General features: G+C 38.2%; 2 protein-coding genes across 5 annotated transcripts in view; both read left to right on the forward strand.

Annotated features, from left to right (window-relative positions):
- Positions 1–457: 457 nt before the first annotated feature.
- LOC121868122 (FAST kinase domain-containing protein 5, mitochondrial-like) lies at positions 458–9,171 on the forward strand. Of its 2 annotated transcripts, none has more exons than XM_042368420.1 (6): positions 458–603; positions 1,566–3,117; positions 5,364–5,488; positions 7,376–7,526; positions 7,750–7,979; positions 8,470–9,171. In XM_042368420.1, exons 2-6 carry the CDS (start codon positions 1,623–1,625, stop codon positions 8,629–8,631), a joined length of 2,163 nt encoding a protein of 720 aa, XP_042224354.1. In that variant the 5' UTR covers positions 458–603; positions 1,566–1,622; the 3' UTR covers positions 8,632–9,171. The 2 variants fall into 2 exon arrangements, with proteins under 2 accessions (XP_042224354.1, XP_042224355.1); XM_042368421.1 differs by having other exon boundaries at positions 1,566–3,108; positions 8,470–9,170.
- A 14,937-nt stretch (positions 9,172–24,108) lies between these two features.
- LOC121868123 (6-phosphofructo-2-kinase/fructose-2,6-bisphosphatase-like) overlaps positions 24,109–24,703 on the forward strand; it is a 51,049-nt gene continuing 50,454 nt past the window's right edge. Inside the window, exon 1 of one of the 3 annotated variants that reach the window (XM_042368423.1) lies at positions 24,109–24,213. The gene's annotated coding sequence lies outside the window, so the exon portion shown is untranslated. Of the gene's footprint in view, positions 24,343–24,703 lie in introns of all 3 variants that reach the window. The other 2 variants (XM_042368422.1, XM_042368426.1) reach the window with 2 other exon arrangements.

The raw sequence follows: 24,703 nt of genomic DNA on the forward strand, positions 1-24,703 counted from the left end.
CTTTACTATTATTAGTTTTATCAGTCATGTGCAGTTATTATGATAAGAAGATTTTTTGTAGTAAAACAAATTTAAATTTTGTTATAAACATTTAGACTACTACAAAGTGAAATTCCTATAGAGTAACGGTAATTATACATATTATTTCTATAAAAAGTTAGATAGGTGAGAAGAAAGAGATAATTATCTAATACATATTTTGAGGAGATATTTTTTAGGCCAGTAGTCCCAAGGTTGAGGTCCATGACGTCACTCCCCCTCGTTAACCTCCAGTACAGTCAAGGTGCAAGAATAATTAATAAATGATAAATTATATAAATAATATCAAAGTATAGAATTTAAGATAAATATTTTACCGATTATTTTATGGTTTCAAATTGCATTAATCCTGGTAGTTTAAGCGTTTTAAGGAAATAAGATCTGGTGGATGTAAACGAAGGTAGACGGTTCTGGAAAGTAGAAAGAGATTGAGCCTCAGTGTTGCCGTGTGACCCAGAGAGGCAAGACGTGTGACCTGTTGCTGAGGACAGTTATTACACTACGTTATGTGATGTATAATTAAAAACACAAATAATACTCAATAAGACGACTTTATGGTGTGAGGTAAGAGATAATATGTTCTGGTACATGAGGTGGTCCATTAGTGGTGTGTCTTAGCTGTTAACGGGACATATTGTTTGAATGTGTTTATTAAAGTGTAATTCTTTAATGAGATGTAAGGTTAAGGAGAAGACTACCAGTATATTGAGGCATCCTAACATGGTAAGACATTGTAAGGTAAAGTTTAGAGATCACCTGAGCTCTTTGTAATTAACCTGTTCTGTGTGTGTTAATTTATGTATCTTAGAGAGAAATATTTTAGTATTCATTTGAGTGTTCATGAATCTGTAAGTATGTCATGGACTCTTGGCTTTTTCAACTTTTTGGCACATTGACAGAAACCATTTTGCTTAATTATATCAGAATTTAGCAGGAAGGAAGCACAGTTCTGCCTAACATGAGTAGATATTGATTATTTAATTGGGTAAGATTATGGTTTTGGTTATCCATCTATTTGGGAATGGTTTAAAATACACAAAACACCATTAAGGAACTTGATTTCAACCTAATCTAACCTAACCTAACCTAACCTAACCTACCCCTAACCTAACCTACCCCTAACTTAAAATCCTAAAATTAGCTGGATGGCAGAAATAATAATAAGACCATGAACTGCTCCAACTAATACCATAGTTTTGTTCCTGAACCACTGAAGGTGTGTAGGCCTTGGTCTTCTTTCTATTGTGCAGGGTATTATTTTACTGCAGGACAACACGGGAATCTTAGGAAATTTATCTTTACAATCGGTAATTTAGATAATCCTAAGACACTTCTGTGATGCTTCCCTTACAAACAACTTATAAATGATGGGGGGTTCAGGGGGTAGAGTAAGTTGTTTTCATATTGAGCAGAGGTAGAGACAACCTTTGAATTTGATCTGATAAATATATTATTTCTAATACAATGTACACAATAAAACATTTTTAGTCCTGTTCCCTTATAGCTGTTTCTTCTTTTTGTTTCAGAAGTGGAAATTCCTGAAGTGAAGTAATTATCTGCCTTCTAAATTCACTTCAACCACAATGTGTGCCCAGAGGCTTTGGCCAAGTGTGCAGGCCCTTGGGCGTGGCTTGATTAATAATCGGACAGAGATCATCCAGCAAGGTGTGAAGGCTTATAATGTGCAGAATTTTAACAGTAGTCACCTTGGTCAGGGGCATCAACAAAGCCATGTGTCTGGGCATGATCGTTTAGCAACAACACAGAGAATCACACACACTGCCAGGGGATCGTTCAACAAAGTGGTTGCTCGGTCTCTGCATTCTGGAACGGTTCTTTTCGTAAAAGAATTTTCCGATACAGAGAATGAACATGCACATGCTATCCTGCGTTCATTGCCAGCTTATCATGCAACTACAGTGGCTGGAGATAATGTGCTAAATAATTCATTTTATCACCAACATGCACCTCACCTCACAGACTCAGAATGGGCAAGATGTAGTGCTGAGGAGATTGCTGATGGATTTATTGCCATGTCACAAATGTGTCGTCATAGCCCCATGGACTTGGAAGATTCAAAGCACTCAGGATTATGTGCTGTTCTCAGTAACAGATTGACACATATAAGTGATAATCAGCTCCTAATGGTTCTTTCTGCACTATCCCTTTGGCCTCCCACCAGTGCCACTACTACACCAAATTTTGTAGCACTATGGAATGCCTTGGATCAATCTTGTACTGAACGTATGCGTCGTTGGGACATGGCACGAATGTTCCTGGTGGCTGACCATTGGTTTGCATTACGACTATCCCGAATCTCAATGTACAATGTTAAAATGACTAAAGTGTTGGGAAGAAGAGTGACTTCAATGGCTCCTGCCCAATTAGTACAGTATTTATTTTATGCTAATTTGAGTCGGAAATTAGAACCTTTTATAGTTAAAAAAGAAATCGAAAAGCGCCTCACTCAAGTGCTACAACAAATTTCTGTGGAAGAGCTTGGTGTGATTGCGATGGGTTTCTTTAAAACTCAGACTTTTCTTAAGAGTGAAGCACTTATTGAAGCCATCATAAAGAAAACTGAAGATAATCTAGAATGTGTATCAGATGCCACTCTCTGTGCTATTCTCAAGCTGTTACGGAAGAGCATTCCCGTCATGCAGTGGAAGTTAATGTATGGTCTCCTGGACTCTCTTCTACCACAACTTGATAGACTCAACAATATGTGTCTTCTCCAGGTTGCTCTCTTGGGGAATGATCTCCTTGTCTTCCATCCAAAAGTCATTGATACCATAGCAGTTAAATTTGCTAGTGATATCAAGGTCCTCAGGTTAAAAGATATCGAGAGAATAACATTTGCATTAATGTTATATAACTACGTGCCACCTAGTCGCCCCGACATTTTCATGCTGATTGCCGAAGCATTGAGATGTCCAGAAAGACTGTTGGAGATAAATCATTACCCAAAGTGTTTTGTGTCATGTGTGGTGTACCTCATGACCATGGGGATACTGCCTCAAGACCTCATCTCTGCTGCCCTTCAACCATCCATGCTCAACCTCCTCAATAGTAAGTACAGTACGTATACAGTAGTTTATTTTCTTTATTAATGCCGAGAGGTTTTGTAGCTTTCTTTTCTTTTTATTTATTACACCATGTGAGTATGTACAGTACTGTATGTGGGACATGGGGTATTTTCTGAAGTAACATTTTTTATAATGGGAGATATAACTTGTGACCTGAATATTGCTCCTGGAATGATTACAGCACTTTTGAAAGCTGGAGAAGAAGCAGTACTATACCAATTCTTAAAAATCCACTGCTGTTTTTGTGCCAAATTTTTTATGCTCTATGCAACCAGCGCTATATCAGGGGCATGCAAACTTTTTTCCATACACAGTATTGTATGGCCACAAAAAACAATCTTTTGATGCTTGACAGGGCTGTACTCTTCCATACTGTACTGTACAGTAAGTCCTCGCTTAACGTTGGGGTTACGTTCCTAAAATTGCGACGTTATACGAAACAACGTTAAGCGGACTAATTTTCCCCATAAGAAATAGATAAAATACGGGAGTTACGTTTCTGAGCCTCCCTTTGCCCAGTGAAATACCATACATATACAGAAAATCATTGCCATTTCTATAGAAAATAGTGCATGCATATATTGTACAACTACTAAGTTTGTATGGGTATTCACCGATGGGCGGAGGTGGTAGAGCGAGTGTGTGGTGGGTAGTGAGGCGGATGGTGGCGAGTCTCTGAGCCGAGAGCGTAGCGCAGCCAGACGAGAGAGGGTGATGCGCCGTAAAAATATGCATCTTAACTGCTCGTCAGTGTAATACTCTCCATGCCTCTAATGGGTCTTCATGGGATGTAAATTTTGTCATGGTATCTATTATATGTAGGTTTAGGGAACACAGACAGGGTTCATTGTACAGTAATTCCAGGTGTGGGCCACATTGAAAGCCTTATGACTCGTGGGCCAGGGTTTGCATAGTTCTGTTGACCCATGATAGATTTCTGAGTTTTGTTTATAAAAATGTCAGAAATACTGTACAGTACTCCCAGGAACCCAAAACAACCAGGTTATGAGGATAGGGCAGAAGTTATCCTGTTTAGTGTGACTTACTGTAAGTTGTGTGTAAAGTAGTGAGTCCGCTCAGACACGTCGCATTACCACGTGCTAACAGACTGTTGGCCATCATGTGGAACACAACAAAGATGTAAACTGCTTGTTTGAGGAAGCCACAACTCTCCCAGCCAAGCACCAGTCATTTTAGTTGTTGTCTCGTTTGCAGCATTACAGCAGTGATAGTTCATTTCTTGTGGCTTTTACGAACATTATTGACCCCAATATGTCCGAGAAACGTAAAGGTAGTGCCAGTAATGAGAGTGAGCAAGAAAAGAAAGTGGTGATAATAAAGTGGAAAGGGGTGATAAGATGACAACTGTGCCTCATGCTTTCTGAGTGAATCATTCATCTGTTGATACAATTTTAAAGAACAAAGAAAGAATTATGGAGCATGTGAAGCATTCTGTGCCTATACCATCATAAGTAAGAAGAAGAAGAAAATTGCATGTTGTGAGGGTGGCTGTATAGTTCTCAGGTAAACCATACAATAAATTATGATGGAGTACTGTGTTGTGGTTGAGCTGTACATAAGGTATATTTAACACATTGTTTGCAAGTGATAGAGGTGACTTTGGACTTGCCAACGAATGGACTTACGAACGGACCTCTGGAACCAATGTACAGTATGTTCTTGAATAGAGGACTGCCGATAACTACAGTATATTGCTGCCACAAAGATAACCATTATAATGCCTCTCGAAGTGAGTTGAAACATTGGCCAGCTTTGTAATCAATAATATGGGGAAAAAATCCTGCAGCTCACAAGTCTGAGCATCTTGTGTGGAAGTATAACATGTGGAGCCTTGGCCAAAGATTTTTTTTCCTGGAACATTATTTTCTATGATTGTCTGGAAGGGAAAATGGTCAGCACAGTGACTTGTTTAATAGTCCAACAACCCATCTGGTCCTGAATGGTAAAATCTACAGGTAATCATTCAAGACCTATACTCCGTGGGAATTGATGTACAATACTGTACCAGAATGTGATTGGAGTGATTGTTATATACTGTAGTATTGTACAGTATGGTCACTGGTATCAGCTAGGATATGGTGGCTTAGTATGTCATGGGGTATCCTTAAATCTGTAGGCATTAATGCCTGATTTATCTAAAGTTAATATATTTTTTTTAAAAAGAGAGTAATTAAAATTCTTAGTATTCGCAAATAATGTTGGTCTTGTCACTTCTAGTGAGCCGGCATTACAGTGCGATGGGTCGAGAGGTCATTGAGCTTGACTGGGCCTTGGATATAGAAGGCCCTGCCAATTATCGAGGATACAGACTTGCTCCTGATATGAGAATCCAGTTAACTAAGGTACTTATGGCTGCTTTATATAATATTTTATATGTATACATGTGTGTGTGTGAATTAGATTACAAATTATTTTTTTTTATGGAAGAAACATTGTAATTCCTGAAATGTTTGTTAGTATATTTTTCATCATTTCTTTTTGTAGTCAGTTGTGTTGAATAGGTGTCCTGCAAGATTCCTAATACATTACTAAAACACACACTCATAGTGCCTGCTATTACCCATAGCAAGGCTTTGATGATTAGGAGCAGGATACATTATCTAGCATGACAGTACTTTGTGTCACAAAGCAGCTCCTCATCTAATAAAACTATGGTCAGTTCATTGCTTTGAGCACCTAACCTGATGGTTGCTTCAAGACCTAACGATACTTGAGGAGCACAGGTGTTGAAACCCAGAGACAGGGTCATGCGTTCTCATCCCACCCCTTGAGTATGGGTCCCTTCTGAGCTGAATGAAATTGCCTGGTGTTAGCCAATTACAGTATTGTAGTGAAGTGGTTATTGATCAAACTAGAAAGACTTGCTGTTCATACTTACGTAGTTCTACTAACGATATCATTCATAGGATAAACATTCTTTTGTACTTTTATACCTTAATTGGTTATTGTACCATCTCTGGGTGACTTGGACCACTCTAGGTGACACGGTGAGTTACCCCAAGTTCCCCTTCTACATTTTCGTCCTGGTTCTTGGTTTAAAAATTAATCCTTCCGGTCCTTTTATTTCCGATATACAACAAATCTTTTGGTGATACAGTACATTATTGTGGATGATCTGAAAAAAAAGTAAGCAAAAGAACATTGAAATTTTCACTTTCTGATATACTGTACATAATTTGACTGTCATCATCATCATCATCGTCATCATCATCATCATCATCATCATCATCATCATCATCATCATCATCACAAGAGCAATAATTGAGTTTGAGAATGAAGTTGGTGGAATGAAAGTTCATATTGTCTCTATGAACGTGTCAAAAATACAGTACAAAAAGTCTCCCGTCCAGATTCCTTGTTCAACGTTTGTACAGTATGTTTTGGATTATGGGTCCCAAGGTTTCTGATGATCGCGAGTAAACAGACCATTTCGCATCTCGTAATTTTGGCTGCGTTGATTTATGAGTGTTTGTTTTAGCATAATACTACAAAAAACAATGTTTTGTTTATTCTAGGAGATGGGCTGAAGTGCATCTGGGTAGACTCAGTTTTTTTTGCATTTTGTGTTTCTCTCAAGTACCAAACTAAATTAATTATTCCATTGAAACAACACTTTGATTTAGTGCGAATTCAGTTTAAAGCGACCTCTTGGAACGTATCTCATGATATATCGACATTATACTGTGTGTAACATTAAAAAATTTTACTTACCGATAGTTGTCCAAAAAATCTTCCTTCTTCACTTTCCAAGAGTTAATTTAATCCGCCTGTAAATTAGCATTAAGCAGATCTAGGCTTCACATTGCTCTTCATTGAATCACTCAGAATAAAATTTACAGCTTTTCATATTTCTTCTTGATATTTTATACAGTATAGTCATATTACCAACACCATAGCTCTTCCTCTGGTTTTCCGCTGATTAACCTGTACAGAAATCAGTGAAAAAGTGTGAAGCCAACCGCCTAAAATTTTAAATAAATCCTCATAAAGGGGTGACGTCTGCACCAGAAAAACACAGCTGCGATCTTTGGAAACTTGTGGGAATTTAGAGTACCTGGTCGTTTAAATTTGAGGTGGTTTAAGAGTTTTCATTTTTGGGACCGGAGGCCACGGATTGTACTGTGGTGTATAATATGTCGTGATCCCCCTCCCCTCCCCTCCCAAATGCTGAGCCGTCTACACAGTGCTCATACAATTTCTTGTTCAGTCCTCCATTTTTATACTTTCAGCAATATATGGGAAACCTTCCGTCGGGACTTGAGAAGACTCTGACTCACCAGGAACGACTGCTCCTAGAAGTCAAGGACAAGTTATCAGCCATGTTAGGAGGCGTACACCTTGTTACAGCAACACATATTCTCCCTCACATCCAGACTCCAGGTTAGCTAAACACACAGAAATGATACAGTAATTTGGTGTAGCTACAGTTAAGTTTGTAGGTGGGTCAGTTAACCAGATCTCTTCCAAGATGGTTGAAAAATAATTTGATGAATAATTTAAAAATACAGTATATTGGTAAATGGTTTAAAAATACATAGATAACTGGTTAAAAAATACGTTGGTAAACTTGAATAGGTAATACACAGATGATGGTCTTCAACAGATCTAGTATTTTGCACAACAAATGACGGTGAACCTGTAGCACTGCCAGAGAACTTCCTCGATCTCCCTCCAGCCTCACTTAAGTATCCCATGGAATGCTTCAATGGCATACAGTGGAATGCCGTTATTGTTGCTGGGCGAAATTCCTTCATTCGCAACACCGACACCCTGAGAGGCAACGTTCACATGAAGAAAAGACAACTAACTCGACTGGGGTATCATGTATCTGTGGTAAGTTGTACCTGGGAGTTAAGTTTTTATTTGTGTGGAAGTTTTTTTGCCAATTAATATAATACTCTCGTTGGCGCGTATCCATACTTGGGCGAGGATATTGAGTTTTTTATGAGTGCAGTTCTGCTGGTCATGAATCATATTGCCTCTGTTAACGTTTATGTCTGTGTGGTTCCTCCTAAACGTTAAATAACCCTATTAAAATATTTGCCCCCTTTTTAATCATATGGGATTCCCAATGTATGCATACCTGTTTGGCCCGCACCGGCTGATGAGTCAAATGCAGTTTGCGCAGACCAGTTTTAAATTATTATTGTTATATAATAGCACCTCTCACTCCACATTTGTTTGCACAGTTGAGATGTTATAATGTTTCACGAATAAAGTTCACTTAAAGTTCTTTCATCCTGGAGTTTACACCTCTCCCCAGTAGTTTGTTCCTGCTTCGTCTCGTAAAACACAGTAATTATTACTATTTTTTCTTCTTCAGGTCCCACACATGGAATACAACCGCAAAAGTTTACGTTCAAAACTTGGATGTCTGGAACGCAGCTTGAAAGAAGGATCTACTTTTGTAACTGAAGGTCGCTTGGAGAGTGCTTGGGTTACCCTGAAAGGTCAAGCAGAAAGGCAAGAAGAGGTCGCTGGATGAAAAGTCACTGTGGCTTAGTTGTAAACATATGATTTACTATCAAAAAGTATTGAGTCAAGGTTAGTTATTTGGCATAGTTTGTATATTGAGAGGTCTATACTTTAGTCATATATTTGTGGTGCAGTTATACTGTATTAAAGTACCTGTACATTGTCACATACCAATAAGACAATGTTTAACTATGTTTCATGCCACCTCCTAGTGAATTTTTTGCTGGAACCTGTATGTATTAATGTTTGTTTGGACACATTCTATGCTGTCAACATATTGTTTGTGAATAAAGATGTCAATTGAGGCGAACCCATTGATACAGGTTGACAATCCCTTATCCAAAATCCTTGGGGCCAGAGGCATTTCGGATTTCGGAATTTTTTGGTTTTCAGAATGGTTAGTTTTTTTTATGTGTATTAGCCCACCCGGATTTAGATTACTGACACATATCAGGGCCTGGGGACGAAAAATATAATAAAAATAATAATAATAATAATTCATAGGTCTATGTCGTGTTTCTCACTTTTGATCTTTTTTTCATGTTTGTATTTCTTTATTATTATTATTATTATTTTATTATTATATTTTATTATAATTTTTATTATTATTGTTATCATTATTATTTTGGTGTAATTTTATTAAAAATTTTATTTACCATGAATAATTATTATTACTACTATTACATTCCCCCCCCCCCAGGCCCTGATATGGACCATTGACCTATGCCCGGGTGGGCTAATCCCTGTTAAAAAAAATGCCCCACAAAAAAAAACTTTCGGTTTTCGAAATTTCGGATAAAGGGTTGTCAACCTTAAGTGACGAATCAACCAATGGCGCCCAAATCAGATTCTTGTTTCAAGAGGAAGCCCGACTCTCTCTCTACCCAATACAGAATCTGATTTGGGCACCATTGGTTAATTCGTCACTATCATTGGGTGCGCCTCAATTATAACATAATTATGAAAAGGCTGTTCATTAGGATTATGGAAGTGAAGATAGATTTATTTATTTTTTATTCATAGTTAACTGGAACACCTCAATAGTTGTTACAGTAGTGTTAATAACACATACCAAATAATGTCAACTTTATGAAGAGAAAAATTTGGGGGATATATTTTTGCAGAGGTACTTCCCCGAGAGGTTTAGTACATCATTTGTACACTTTACATGTGACAGAAAGTGAGTTGGTAATTTTATGCTCTAGAAGTTATTCTAATCTTACACATTGTTATGTTGCCATGAACACACCATTAAAGGACTCACAGCAAAATATTACAAACAAGTTTGTATGTAATAGCTATCATCTTTAAGACAGCCTCAGTCACAGTGGACAACACAACATTAACAGAGTACAACAATATTCATACAACATATACTGTACAGTAAACAGTATCACTATTAGGCCTTATGAGCCTTCAAAAATAAGTTGTACAGTGTCTGAAATGTACAGGTTTTAGAGGGTTGTTTGGTATTATGAGGCTGTGGCTTGCTGCCAATCACACAATAGAATGCTGCTAATGTTATTGGCCAGTAGTGGGTTGCTTGCTTTAATTCAGCTGATGATAAAAGGTGGGCAGGTAATTACCAAGAGTCAGTGTAACCGCTCATAGGAGCGATTTTGGTCAAAACCTGTTAAAGAATAATTCACATATAACAACTGCTGGTATATCAGGAGACAATTTGTATAATATGATCAATGTACAATACATAAATACACTTATTTAAGTTATTTAGAATTCTTAAAGGATTTAATAGTTCACACTCACATTTTGGGGTCAAGGGTTTGACCAACGAGAACGAATATAATATCCTCCTGGTAGATGTTGGCAGGAACGAAAATTCTAGATGCTATCTATACGATAGAAGGCGAGACTCCATACAGCTGCTACTAGCTCCATCTCTCTTAGTAAGCTATTATGAGTAGTAAACAGTTTCTTTACTCGACATGTGGCCGGCACGTAGCGATAACAGTCAGCTTGGTAAGAAGTTGACAGCTGTACTCTCTTGTTGAGGTAGGTGGATGCTAATAATTATATACTGTACACAGAAAGAAGTAAACGGTCAGATTACCACTTGAAAAAAATTGACATTCTACTCAATAATATAAGTTCCTAATGAGGTTCATATTGTACACATACTTGGTATAAGATCAAGGACCAAGGTCTCTTAAGAGGAAGGAGAGTGAGCTTGATATCTGACATATAAAGATGGTGAAGGTGTTGCTTCTATATCCATGAACAGTACAGTACCACAGTTAATTAGGTTAGGTACTGTATTTTTGTTTCCTTGACATAAGCATGTATGACTGTTCTGGAAATGGGACATCTCCATTGAGCTGTTGGCATGTATAAGCAGCTATTAATGACAAGTTTATGCTGTGTAGTTCAGGGCCTATTTTTGCTTTTTGTTGCATAATTCAAAAACTGTAGCAGGCTTTGTATAGTGAAGCAGATCACTAATAGACAATTTAGATGTGATGCAGATTCTTGTTCACATAACTGTTAATAAATTTAGATTTATAATTCAGAGTTATATTTACATTTTTGTATATAAATTGTTGGTTAGAACTGCCTTGAATGTTGAAAGTGAGGCTGGAATGAATTTGATTTTATAAAGAAGCATGACACAGTATTACTCTCTGAAGATTGTGATGATTAGCTTTATGTGAAAGATGTCATATGATTGTGTAATTCATATTGAATTTTTTGTAATACATATTGTTGAACTTAAAATATATATATAGATATAAAAACAATTTTATTTACTTTTTATGTCAGCTTTTTACACAGTACTGTAGATACTATCCTTTTAACACTGTTAGATAAATACAATTCCTTTTTACACTCATTGACATAACTTACCTGTATGTGTGCATTACACACTGCGTAAATTAACCCATTTTTCACTGGACTCTTCATCGTGGTTGTAGCTTGGGTTGTAGTCTTGTTCTTAATTAGGGTTTACAGTGGTGTACAGGACAGTCGTAATAGTAACTTGGTTTCTTTGTAACATTTGACTCGTTGACAAATACAGTAACCATCCAGTCATTCACGTGGCCTTGAAATTGACGAACTTGAATGATTTCACTTTGTGGAAGTACAATGACAAACCAGTACAATATGCATTCAGTATAATAGTTTCAATATTATCAGGTGGAGTATATCATAAATTTGGTAATGTAAGTAAGTACAAATTGGTGGGTGATTTAGATTAGTTAGATTTTCTCATAGATGTGTGAATGTAATGTCATTAAGATGCAGAGTTTTGATCAGAGAGACTTGTGTTGGGTAGCTTCTGTCTGACTTTTTTTCTTCTACAGTTTTATTAATTAACTTCCTTTTTGGGCACTAGTAATCCTTATACTCTTTCTTAATGATTCTAATAAGTGTTAATACTGTGCTGATGTGTTTAAAATAATATTATATTTGTTACCTTTCTGTTCTTGTACTGTCAAGTGAGAGTGAAGGCTGGTGGTCCTTTCCTATTTACTCATGCAGGAAACAGATTTTAATGTACTTAAGCTATGGATGACCTCGCAAGACAATAATAGAACCCCCTGCCTCGTCCACCTTCTCACCCCCCCCTACAATAAAGGATGACTTTACAAGACTGTCCAAAAATTACAGTAAAGTCCAAAATTAATGTCAGTTTTATTGAATGAAACTATAGCACTGTATCTGATCAGTGAAATTTGAAAGTGGTGTCCTGCTATGCATGAAATTCAGTACATCTTATTATTGTAAGGTAAGTACTTCTGTCTAAGTATATTTTTATAGTAAACACCAAGTAAATTTTAACTGACATTCTCCCACACCTGACACCACCACTACCACTTTGCATGTTTTATATTAAAATAATTTTTCAGTAATTATGATTTTACTTTCTTAATCTTTTATATTTTAAGTTTTGGTGATGGTTTGTTTAATGTTATAGTGCAATAAATAATTGAATTTACATAATTTTGAACAATTTTACAGTATACACTACTTGCTTGGGTATTTTTGTCGCTAAAAACTCGGCAGCCGTTATTGTAAACTCTGAAGTTTGTGGATTATTATAGGTTAAGGCATATGCAGAGACCCTGGAAGGTGTTTGTACAGAGTATGGATTTTTATTATTACTTGTAATGTTAACAATTCTATTATTTTAATGTACAGTAATTTTGTATTTTCCTTAGGTAAAATGTATACAAATCAATTATTATAATTATGCAATTGTATAAATATTTCTTAATGAAGGAAAAACACAAGTCCACATGTTTGTTTTCCAGTATATTTGTATTTTTGTGTATTTCATATCATTACACTACTCAATACTAGTTTTATGGAAAATCAATTTATACGAAATGACTTTGGTTCCAAGCCACTTCGTAAATATGGTATTTTACTTACGGTACTGTATCAAAATACTCCAGTTAATTGAAAACTTTGAGAAATATTGAGGTATGAAATTCAGAAAAGCAGAACACTCCCAACCAGAAGAGCAGATAATAACAGCTGCACACACACACACGCCATTTATGCACCTCAGTCTTGTTCATATGAAATTACCGAAGGAGGAGTCAAGCAAAATGGCTGATGACCTTCCTTGAAATGTTTAAGGTGGCTGGCAGCACATTAAAGAGGTAGATAATTTCACATTAGGTACTGGCCATAGCTCTTCCTTGCAATCCATTTCTTCCTTATCATTCACCTCAACTGATGATGAATTAGGATCCATTAGGTGAGAACTGCAACACTCCAGCCATCACCACCATATGACTGCACTGTTATCACCACTCTAGACAGTACACTGCTCCCACCACACTCCACTACCACCAATGGGGTAAGTGAAGTGTAATGAACTGCTATATTGATGAAGTGTGTTATTGTACATTCAGAACTATAGTTTAGTAAAATGCACAGTAATTTTAGTTTACGGTAAGTGAATAAAGCGCTGTACTGTAATGTGAGTTTTGAGTAAATACCATAGATGAACCCTCAGCGTTCAGTTATTGGTGCAGTACAATCAAGAAGGAAGTTACATCATTCCTTTATTTTGGTCTGGTGTACAATTGGCCTAGGAAGTGTTGATACTGTTTTCAGTATGATTTGATCAAACGGCGTTGCGGTATCTGGCAACTTACTGTAGCTGAGCAAGTAACTGGACCCCATTGTAACAAGATGGTATATTAACGAACTCCTTTGCAAGTGCCTCAAGATGAGCTCACCCTCCCTTGTACTGTTGTCTCATGTGAGAGCATTCTCAAAACTGCAGTATTTTGAGAGTTGACAGATCTCTACTTCGTCAAGATCATCTGTGAGACATCCTAATATGTTCCATGGAAAAAGACTTGCCAGCCATTTTTTTTAACTTTCGAGTTACTAATTATCCCGAAAGCACACTCCGAACTGTAATTAATTTTTTAAAACCAAATACTGTACCTGTATACGTGATTTACTTCTGGTTACTACTGTACAGTGATATCCCCATTAGCCTGAATGATTGGTGCAGATCACTTCCGGGATGAGAGATTTCCGGGTAACCAAACAACTTTCTCAAACCCGGAAAAATTCCTTATCCCCGGAATATTTTCCGTTTACTGGGAAAAGTTTCCGCGTGTTTAAACTAGATATCTTGCACACACAGACACTAGCCCACTTCCCTAGAATGCTTCTGGGTGCTGGGGATGTTTTCCTCGAGTCTAAACTACCGGAGTCCGTAAATGCTTTTCTAATTAAGTTAGAAACTCAATTTCTTTACTATAATAATCCTGAATAGTTTATATAAAAGTTTGGTAAAAATAAATATATTTGAAAATTAAAAATCTATGATATGGGTGTAAATGAAGCTGTGTGTTACAACAAAGACTGGTATTTCTCACACCCATGGAGCTGTGGGGGATTAGTGGGTCTCATGTACCTGTCAGGTAGGGGATTAGTGGTCTCATATTACTGACCTGATGGAATGTCAGGTCACCCTTTCTTGGAGACAGCTAGAATCTTACCACTCGCTCAGGGGTGAACACTTAAAGGTGTTCCTATAAAAGTGTACTCATAATAGTTCCCCTGGAGAGAATTCACAATACATTCTCTCCCAAACTAAGTACCTGTGTATATAGACGTTTCAACAATAAAGAAAGCCCAGAACAAGTGTTTACATCAACCCTGCCACTTAAGAGATCCAGAACTAAGTAAGAACAATTGTGTGTGATTGATAAAATGCGATCACATCTGAAATACAATGTATGTAAATAAAAATGAGAAAATAAAGAAAATTGGTATTTAAATATCCTAATAACAAATTCTGACAGAAAAATGCATACAGGTACACCGCCAATTTTCCGGCACCCATGGTTCTAAAGCCTTGCTGGATTATCCATTCTGCCAGACCAACCGAGGTCAGGTAATAATAATTCAACAATACACCTCTGACCCACTAATTATACACCTGCCAGTCTCTAAAGCACCATGGACTGCTAGAAACTTAAATTAAACAAATGTTAAATGGAAATTAAATGTGAAAAAGCCTTAATTTTGAGCAACATATTACTGTACACACTTTGTACTCAAATGTACTAGACTAAAGGACTAAATTTTATCTCTTATGCAAACTGTGATGTTTATACTCAAATTATTCAGTGTCTTGCAAGGATTCCAGCAATGCAAGTTATATCCTGCCAAGTTTAGTAGCATTTTATAAGATAAAAACTTTAATTTTAAAACTACAGTGGTCCCTCGGTTAACGAATGGTTCGACTAACGAAATATCGGTCAACGAATTACCTCCCTTAAGGATCTTCAATTAGATTAACGAATTCCTTACGACAAACATGTTTTGTTGTGAGCATCAGCTGATGGGCTAGTCTGCCAATTCAGTAATCTGTTCTATGTTTACATTCGTTTCCAGTGGAGTAAATATCAAGAAAGTTGTGTTCTTTAATATTTTTGCATTTTTTATATTAAAATTATTCGTCATTTTAAAATTTAGTTAACATTGATAATATATGCAGTACAGGGAACTAGTTTTTTGTGCTCCCATCAGCCGCTTGACTCACCCACCAGGTGTCAGTTTGGCTTTGTTGTCAGTGGGGTGAACATCAATTTTGTTGGCGTCTTGAATACTTTTGCATTTTTACATTAAAATTATTGGTCATTCTGAAATTTAGTTAACATATTGATAATATATAGTGCGGTGTTGATTTAAATAAAATAATCTTGAATTACACCTTGTGATCTTAAAACTTTATTGGTGAAATTACTGCATCAATTATACACTTAAAATTATATTACTTACAATTATACACTTACAATTATATTACTTACAATTACACACTTACAATTATATTACTTACAATTATACACTTTTGTTTGGCCAGGAGATAATACGAATTAACTTAGTTTGTGCTTTACGAACCCTCGCATCTCTGAAGTCTGCATTGCAAACCAATTGTAAACCTTTGTGATGATTTTACTGAATAATAATAATAATAATAATATATATACTGTACTAAGATTACCAAAAACTTCAAGAGAAATACTTGAAATGAACAGAAAAATATAAATTAGATACTTTGGTCGTATAATTAGGGATGAGGGGGTCCGACTAATTACCCAAATGTAGCCGCAATTAAGTCAAATATTGGTCCTACAAGCGTAAATCGGGCTGTGAATCATTTCTCGGTTATTATTTGGTGTCATAGTCACAAAAAATTGGTAAACTTAATTTAATCTGAGTTGTGTTAGGTTAGGTTAGGTACATGCACTCGATCTATTAACTCGGATTAAATTAAGTTTACCAATTTTTTGTGACTTCGTGACACCAAATACCAGTCGAGAAGTGATTGGCAGTCCGATTTATTCATGTAGGACCATTATTTGACTTCATTCCGGCTATATTTGGCTACATTTGGGTAATTAGTCAGACCCCCTCATCCCTAATTATACTCCTGGCCAAACAAAAGTGTATAATTGTAAGTAATTTTATATGGTAATAATAATAGCTATAGCAAATATAAATATTATACTGTAGATTGTGATAAAAATCAGGTGTAATAAGTGATAAATATGAGTCCAGTACTCGTGTCATGGGTCCGTTATCTACAGTCTGGGGTCAAGGGTCAGGTTGGCTGGCAGACGCACAGGCTAAAAGTCACCACAGTTCTTATCTATCACAGGGGCGTACCCAGGCTCTGATCATGGGGGGGCACACGTGGTGGAAATGTGTCAGGCCAGTGCGACATATTCTAAGGTCAGTATTAAGTTATATTGTGTGAGTTGTAAATACTGTGTAGTTGCTCTGTAGGTGAGACCTTTGAATAGGTGATAATGATGGTCGTTGGAGATAGTTTTTCAGATGTTTTATTACTAATATATACCAGCTCTAGTTTATGTATTTTGTATCTGGGCAAAAAATAAGGCAGATCATAGACCCGGAACTGTCTAAATATGGCAGCTCACCTGTATAATCGTCTTCGTACTTGTCTGTATAAAACGAAAACTTCTGCCAAACTCATATGTCATATTGATACTTAAATATAGAGTTTCATTTACAGATAATATCCATGAATGCATATACAGTCATAAAATAAAACGTATAAAGGGGAGTCGTATCGAATGTACAGTACCTGGAGCTGGCAGACGCCCGCCCCAGGGGTCACAGCTCAAGGTTGAAGAAGCCACAAGTTACTGTAAGCTCTTCTACGCTTCACCTTGCACGGGATGTAAAGGGGTGCTCAATAAACTATACCCCTCGGGGACAATCTAAAAAAAATAGTCCAGATAACAGTGGGGGCAAGCTTTTTAGTGGCGCGAATGGACGAGTTGACAGTCGGAATTTTTTCGTAAGATGGCAGGTCAATGGGTAAAGAAAACGCTTAAATTCGCTATGTCAAAAATAAGGTTTAAGTTGCTAAAAAAGTCACTGACTGCATAAAATTCTGTGATTGGTTGTGACGTTAATGGTTGGGGTGAGCTTCCCAGCTGTAGTTGACCAACTCGGCTCTGTAAATAAATAGTATTAGATAATTAATTGTGCTTTATTGTGCAACATAGTAATACTATTTTGAATATATAAATATTTCTAAGCACATAAACTAATTCAATGGATATTAGCTACACATACAACAAATTTCATAGTATAAACATTCCAAACAATATTGGTATTATTTTGGACTTGGTGGTCATTTAGGGAACCATAAGATTCTAACTATGGGATTGAGTACTTTAAACAATAAGACACATTATCTCTACAGGTTGTCTGTCGCAAAACATTTTCGATCGCATAAGAAAATACAGATTATATGTTAGGTTAGGTAGGGTGTGATGAGTTATAAGGTTAGCTTAACATACATTAAGTAAGGGGGGGGAGTAACTCAAAACTAGTGATTTCCCATAGAATTGAAGGTCTAAATCACTCATAACACATAGCAAACCATCAGAAAAAACAGTCTGCATGTCTAAGTACAGGGATGACCAAACTTAAGGTTTACCCAGTATAGCCCATCTATCTCGAATTTAAACATCAAAATACTTATGGTAGTTGAAGTAAAGTTTTACCCATTAATTAATATAAATGATGATATACCCCAGTGGTTCATTAGTGAATCATCAAAACAATAACAACACTGTGCTGTCATGTTTACCTTTTTTTATCTTTTTTTTTATTTTTTTATACGGGAATTAGTCCACCCGGGCACAGGTGGAACGACCCACAACGGAGCCTGAGGGGAGAAAAAAAAGGGAACAAAGACATTGAACATAGGGAAGAAAAAGGTTATACTCTATTAATCTACACCACGAAGATGCCGAAAAACCAGCTTTTTAAAGTGAGACAGATTGTATGAGTGTGGAAACACAGAAGACAGAACATTCCACAGTTTGGCTGTGTGAGGAAAGAAGGAGGTACTATAACGGGTTATTCTAGTGTCACCAACATCCACAGAGAAACGGTGGGCACCGCGGGCAAGACGTGTGTTACGAGCCCACGGCCTTGCCGGCGGTACACAGGATGCCAAATCCACAGTACATTGCCCGTTAAAGTACCTGTAAAAGAGAGAGAGTGAAGCAACATTGCGGCGAAGAGAAAGGGAAGAAACATTGTCAACTAAAGGAGGAGAGTTAATAAGACGAAATACCTTTGATTCCACCCGATCTAACAGTTGGACACAAGAAGAGCCACCCCAGATATGAGAGCAGTACTCCAAGTGGACCCAATGAATCCCTTCTATACTTGAAGCAACTGCTCAGGAGTGAAGTAGCTACTGCATCTGTACAGCATTCCCAGCTTTCGGGGGGCAGCTTTAGCAATGTTGAGGACGTGTGGCTTCCATGACATATTAGAGGAAATGGTGAGGCCTAGCATAACTATTTTAGAATTTGGCAAAATGATAGTGTCCTGAAATGTAATTGGTGGGAGATCATCTAATTTAGAAAGTGTAATTGGTAAATACTGAGTTTTATTACTATTAAATTTAACCAAGTTTCTACCTCCCCATTCGGAGATGCTGCACAGATCCGCATTGATAGATGTAATATCAGCTCCAGAAACAGATCCAGTTTGAGAGTTAGGAGGGAGGGAAACATGTGAAGAAGAGTGAAGAATAGAATCATCAGCGTAAGAATGGGTAGAATTAGTTGTAGTGTGAAGTAAATCATTGATAAAAAGAAGGAAGAGAGTAGGTGAAAGAAAAGAACCCTGTGGGACGCCACTACTGGTAGAGAAAGAGCGAGAGATCGATCCCTGGGCAACAACTGCCATGGATCGATTCTCAAGGAAGCTAGAGATTAGAAAAAATGGGGGAGAGAAACCATAAGATGGAAGTTTAGGAATCAAAGACTTGTGCCATACCCTGTCAAATGCTTTGGAGATGTCGAGGGCCACGACGAAAGTTTCCCCATAATCCCTAAGAGATGATGACCAAAGATGGGTGCAGTAGGAGAGCAGATCACCAGTAGATCTCCCCTGGCAAAAGTCATACTGGTGATCCGACAAAAGAGAATGGCGTTCAAAGTGACGGAGAAAATGGGAGTTCAAGATTGTTTGGAAAATCTTAAGAGAGGAATGAAGTTAGGGCAATGGGGCGATAGTTTGAGGGATTAGAATGGTCACCCTTCTTCGGGATGGGCTGAACCAAGGCATGCTTCCAGGAAGAAGGAAAAGTTTGGGTCTTGAGGCAGAGGCGACCAAGCACAGAGGCCAGAACATAGGGGGTATTCCGTCCGGTCCATGTGCCTTACTCACACCCAACCTAGACAACACATCGGCAAGCCTGCGAGTGGAGATTATAGGAAAGTGCATAGGTTCAGTAGGAGGAGCAGGGACAGGAGGGATAGAGTAGGAATCGTCTAAGATGGAATTGAATGAGAATAAGGTACCAAAGAGATTGGCTTTGTCAGGGGGAGAGTTGGCTATACCTGTAGAGTTATCAGGTCGGAAGAGAGGAGGAAAAGAGGGAGTGCAGAAGTTATTACAGGTGTTTTAGATTAAGGACCAGAAGGATTTACTAGAGGAAGAATTAGTCAGGACAGCGGTGTTTCTTTTTATAAATTCCGTTTCTTCGAAGCACATACCGAGGCGTCCCGAGGGGAAAAGCAACATTCATCCCAAGGAAAGTCTGTGAAGAATTCTCGTAAGGATAGCCAGTTTGCCCTTCAGTAGTGCCATAGTTGGCATTTAGAAGGGGGTGGGGGGGTGGTCGTGCCGAGTTTGATTTAATAGAAATAAGATTGTGATCAGAAGACCCTAAGGGGCAGAAATTGAGTATGAATAGTGTGAGGGGTTAGAGGTAAAACAAAGATCAAGAATGTTAGCAAGTTGATCGTGTCGATCAGGAACGCATGTAGGGTGTTTGATTATTTATTCCAAATCCTTAAGCACCAGGCATTCTCAAAACAAAGTCCAGACATTGTCATTACTTTTAAGTTTACTCGTATCTCCATCTACAGTAGTTCTGATATAATCTGTAAATGCAAAAGAACATAATGGAGGACACTGCAGCTGGCCTATTGGCCCATACTGGACAGTCCCATTTACACCTAACCCCTATCGCTCATATATCCACCCAACCTATGTTGAAGCTGCTCTTCACGGCACATTTCTTCACTTAGGAAATGTCCATGACTTAGACCATAAAACAACACCCTTAAAACTTACCTGAACGTGGCATTTGGGGTCTGAAGAGGCCATCCTGTCTACTACCTCTGACTGTAGCGATGAGTTTGAAACTAGTGACGTCATGGCGGCCCTGTTTCTAGAGTAATAAACTTATCTCTACTATTATAGCAGGACTTTAGACACATTATATATATACTGTATCACTCTACGAACGTGACAGAGTGTATTTCTTGTGTTTACCCAGAACATTCAACTCGTCCATTGTGAACTCTTGGAACAATCTGCCAGAGAGTGTTATGACGGTACCAAGTATAAGCTCTTTCAAGACCAGATTTGACCAGCACTGGAGCAGGTTCAGATACATTCAGGAGCCGGTTCATGCTCCAAAAGTGCAACATAGACGTGACCGACCGCCCAAGAGGCTAAAGAGTCGATCAGGTGGCAAGGAGGATAGTAGTAAAAGTAAAGTATAAGAGGGTACAAGTTATACTTCTCGCTGAGTAAGATAACGTCAGTACAAGCACAGCCCTCTCACATTTACACTGAGTCACACTCCACGTCAACCCCTATCATTGTTCCCTGATGCTCATGAAGTGATATATTTTTCCTAGACCCTGATTAAATGTTTCTATATAAATACATCTATTCAGAATTAAACGTCTGCATCAACAATTCTATGGGGACACAGATAGCTTGTGTTTTGTATCGATAAATATGTCAGTGACTTACATATATGAACCTATCTTGACCCGTAGTGATGATCATGACTAGGATATAAACAGACACTCATGGCTCTTCCTGTACAGCACGGAGGACAAACGCAGACGGGGCAGAAACAAATTTGCTGTTAGATGATGATGAAAATAGTTTAGCGAGCCATGGTGGGCCACTTTGTAGTTCCAAGGTGGACATAGTGTATAGGCTAGAGGTAACATAACACAGACCTAAACTAATGGTGACATTCCATCTAACACTTTAATTTTTACAATTTAATTTTCCTTATCCATAATTACACAAGTAAAACATATATACATTATTGATCTCTTAAAAACTATACCATTGGTTCTGTGGCGCGGCTTGAGTCCTTGACGTGTTTGTGTCAGGACTAAAAAAAAGTCAGGATGGTGAATCTAGTACCAGACCGGTTTTACCACTGGCAGCTGCCTCATCCTCACTGTCCTGACACTCATCCTCCTGACACAGTGTCTCTCTGAAGACCTTGTGAGGAGGTGCCCTACCTCTCTGATGGCTTACTGACTGCTGAGGTCAGGTACTGAGGATTAATAAAATGAGTTAACAGAATGCATAGGTGTGGAAAACGATTTTCTACCAAAATCTATTTATCCAAACGTTGCCAAGGTTAAACGAAACAATCTTGTCCTGCTTATTTCTATCCTGAACGACTTTTACCTGAAGCTGGTAATATACCGTATACGAGTAGTGTATAATAATGGTTGCCCCTCGTGTAACGAGGATGGCCGGCCCAAGGGCCACCTAGGCGTGAATTTGTTTAAGGTGTAGAAGCTGTCGCCAACACAACAACCACACCTTAAGTTAACGAGCTGCATGACCTAGTGTTTAAGGCGTAGAAGCTGTCGCCAACACATTAACCATACCTTAAGTTAACGAGTTGCATGACCCAGTGTCAATGAAAAGTCCGAGAAGACCGGACAGCTCGCTTACTACACTGACCCCGAAACACGCTCCGCAAAACGATTAACATCCGGAGGTTCACAATGGACGAGTTAAGGGTTCTGGGTAAACACAAGAAATACACTCTGCCACGTTCGTAGAGTGATACGGTATATATAATTTGTTTAAAGTCCTGCTATAATAGTCGAAATAAGTTTATTACTCTGGAAACAGGGCCGCCAATTGCAATGACGTCACTAGTTTCAAACTCATCGCTACAGTCAGAGGTAGTAGACAGGATGGCCTCTTCAGACCCCAAATTCCACGTTCAGGTAAGTTTTAAGGGTGTTGTTTTATGGTCTAAGTCATGGACATTTCCTAAGTGAAGAAATGTGTCGTGAAGAGCAGCTTCAACATAGGTTGGGTGGATACATGAGCGATAGGGGTTAGGTGTAAATGGGACTGTCCAGTATGGGCCAATAGACCAGCTGCAGTGTCCTCCATTATGTTCTTTTGGACATAACAAATTCCCATGGTCACATCAACTCAGCTGTCATGTACTCTTACCTGGTAGACTTTCTCTTTTTTTCAGTGCAGTTACAGAGTATATCAGTACCAAATGGAGATACGAGTCAATTTAGAAATAATGACATTGTCTGGACTCTGTTTTGATAATGCCTGATGCTAGACGCTGTTATTGCTTTGATGATTCACTAATGAACCACTGGGATATATCATCATTTATATTAATTAATGAGTAAAATTTTACTGTAACTACCGTAAGTATTTTGAGAGGTCCTGAAATTTTATCAATAATCATATATTGTGAGACGGCCTCAAATAAAACTGCTTCCCTTATTGATACAAACTGAGGGTGGGGGGGGGGAGGAGTCCCTACTTTAAGAAAACTTACTTTAAATGGGCCATAAGAATATTTTGCTAGGATAAAGCCTTCAACATAAAAAAAATGGTTAATTACCATTATTTAGAGCGGCATACACACAAACACAACCAGTTTGCTCTAGATGCGTCGTATCCTCTTCCTCCCCTTTCCCGTGGGAATCCTGTTACATGTACTTGACTCCTTACGTAACCATTAGAGGCCGCTGGGAGCCGTGGGGTGGGAGGGCTCAGCAACCTCAGTACCAGATAAACGAATACTCATGCCAACAAAGTGAAAATGATACTGTTTAAAACCATTTATTATTATATAGAATTTACAGTATATCCACTATCCGACGAGCTATGCAGACCTTGCTGACGAAACCTTTGTGTCGCCGATCAAATGGGAAAAAAGAGGCGGTGAACACGTTTTGAGTCCACAACACTCATAGTTCCCAGTATTATATTACGAGATTCCATGCACGTTCTTTTCTCTTCCTAGAACACGTGCGGAATTCACAGACTCGAGGAATTCGGTGGGTTGAACTGAAATATCACCTTTAATACAATTTTGTGATATCATTGTCCTTTTTTCCTACATGAAACTGGTTTGAGTGGAAGAAAAACTAGAGAGAGGGAAAAAAATAAAACGAGAACACCACATAAATCTAAAACGTGTCTAAGTACACCCTTCACAAGATGATGTAATATAACTGGCCAAGTGACCCGGGGCAGTTATCATTTTTATCACTTACCCAACAAGGAAATTATCTACTATTAATCGTAATGAAAACTTTAACTGCGACCTTTGACACTGTGAAACAAATTGTCAATAGTGTGTGAAGGTCGACAGGCAGCCTGGGCTCTGATTCAGCAGGAAGTGGGGGTGGGCGGCCAGTCGCACTGTGAGCTTCACCAAAACTAGGCATTCAGAGACTCAGACTGTCAGACAGTCTCCCGGCGACTATCCTCACGGCAACACCGTGTACGTTTTGGTCCCGCCTTGTACTGTACATCCAGTCGTCCATTGTTGGCCAGTGTTATCGTTTTTGGTAACACACAATATAGTGTTTATTACTTGTGCAAGTTTCATTGGTGCTTCTCCAGTTTTACGGTAATTTAATAAGTTTTTGTTGATTTTCTGTAACACCAGCTTGGTTGTTGCGTTGTTCCTAGTAGTGTTTCTTATTATAAGTGGAAGATAATAAATTTATAGGTTTTTATTCTCATAAATTAACCTTTCTCTGTCGATGAGAGAAGTGAGACTGTGGCTAAGGAAAATCGTGATCTGACCGTGGGTTCATAATGATCAGTTGACCGGTGAGGCGGGCGGCTGGGTGGGGCGCGGCCCTGTCAAGGTCACGCCTTTCCAAGTGTTGAAGAGTCACATGTGTGAGTGCACGTGTGGTCATAATACATTATGGTTGGGTAGGTGTAAAGTTTACCTCCGCCACACTGTTTGGTGGGATCTTTAC

Source organism: Homarus americanus, unplaced genomic scaffold (assembly GCF_018991925.1).
Source record: "Homarus americanus isolate GMGI-L3 unplaced genomic scaffold, GMGI_Hamer_2.0 scaffold47967, whole genome shotgun sequence".
Classification (NCBI taxonomy): domain Eukaryota; kingdom Metazoa; phylum Arthropoda; class Malacostraca; order Decapoda; family Nephropidae; genus Homarus; species Homarus americanus.

Coding starts and splice junctions, on each gene's coding strand:
- LOC121868122 (XM_042368420.1), top strand. CDS start 1,623: ATGTGTGCCCAGAGGCTTTGGCCAAGTGTGCAGGCCCTTGGGCGTGGC. Junction 3,118..5,363: donor CCTCCTCAATAGTAAGTACA/GTACGTATACAG, acceptor TGTCACTTCTAG/TGAGCCGGCATTACAGTGCG. Junction 7,980..8,469: donor TGGGGTATCATGTATCTGTG/GTAAGTTGTACC, acceptor TTTCTTCTTCAG/GTCCCACACATGGAATACAA.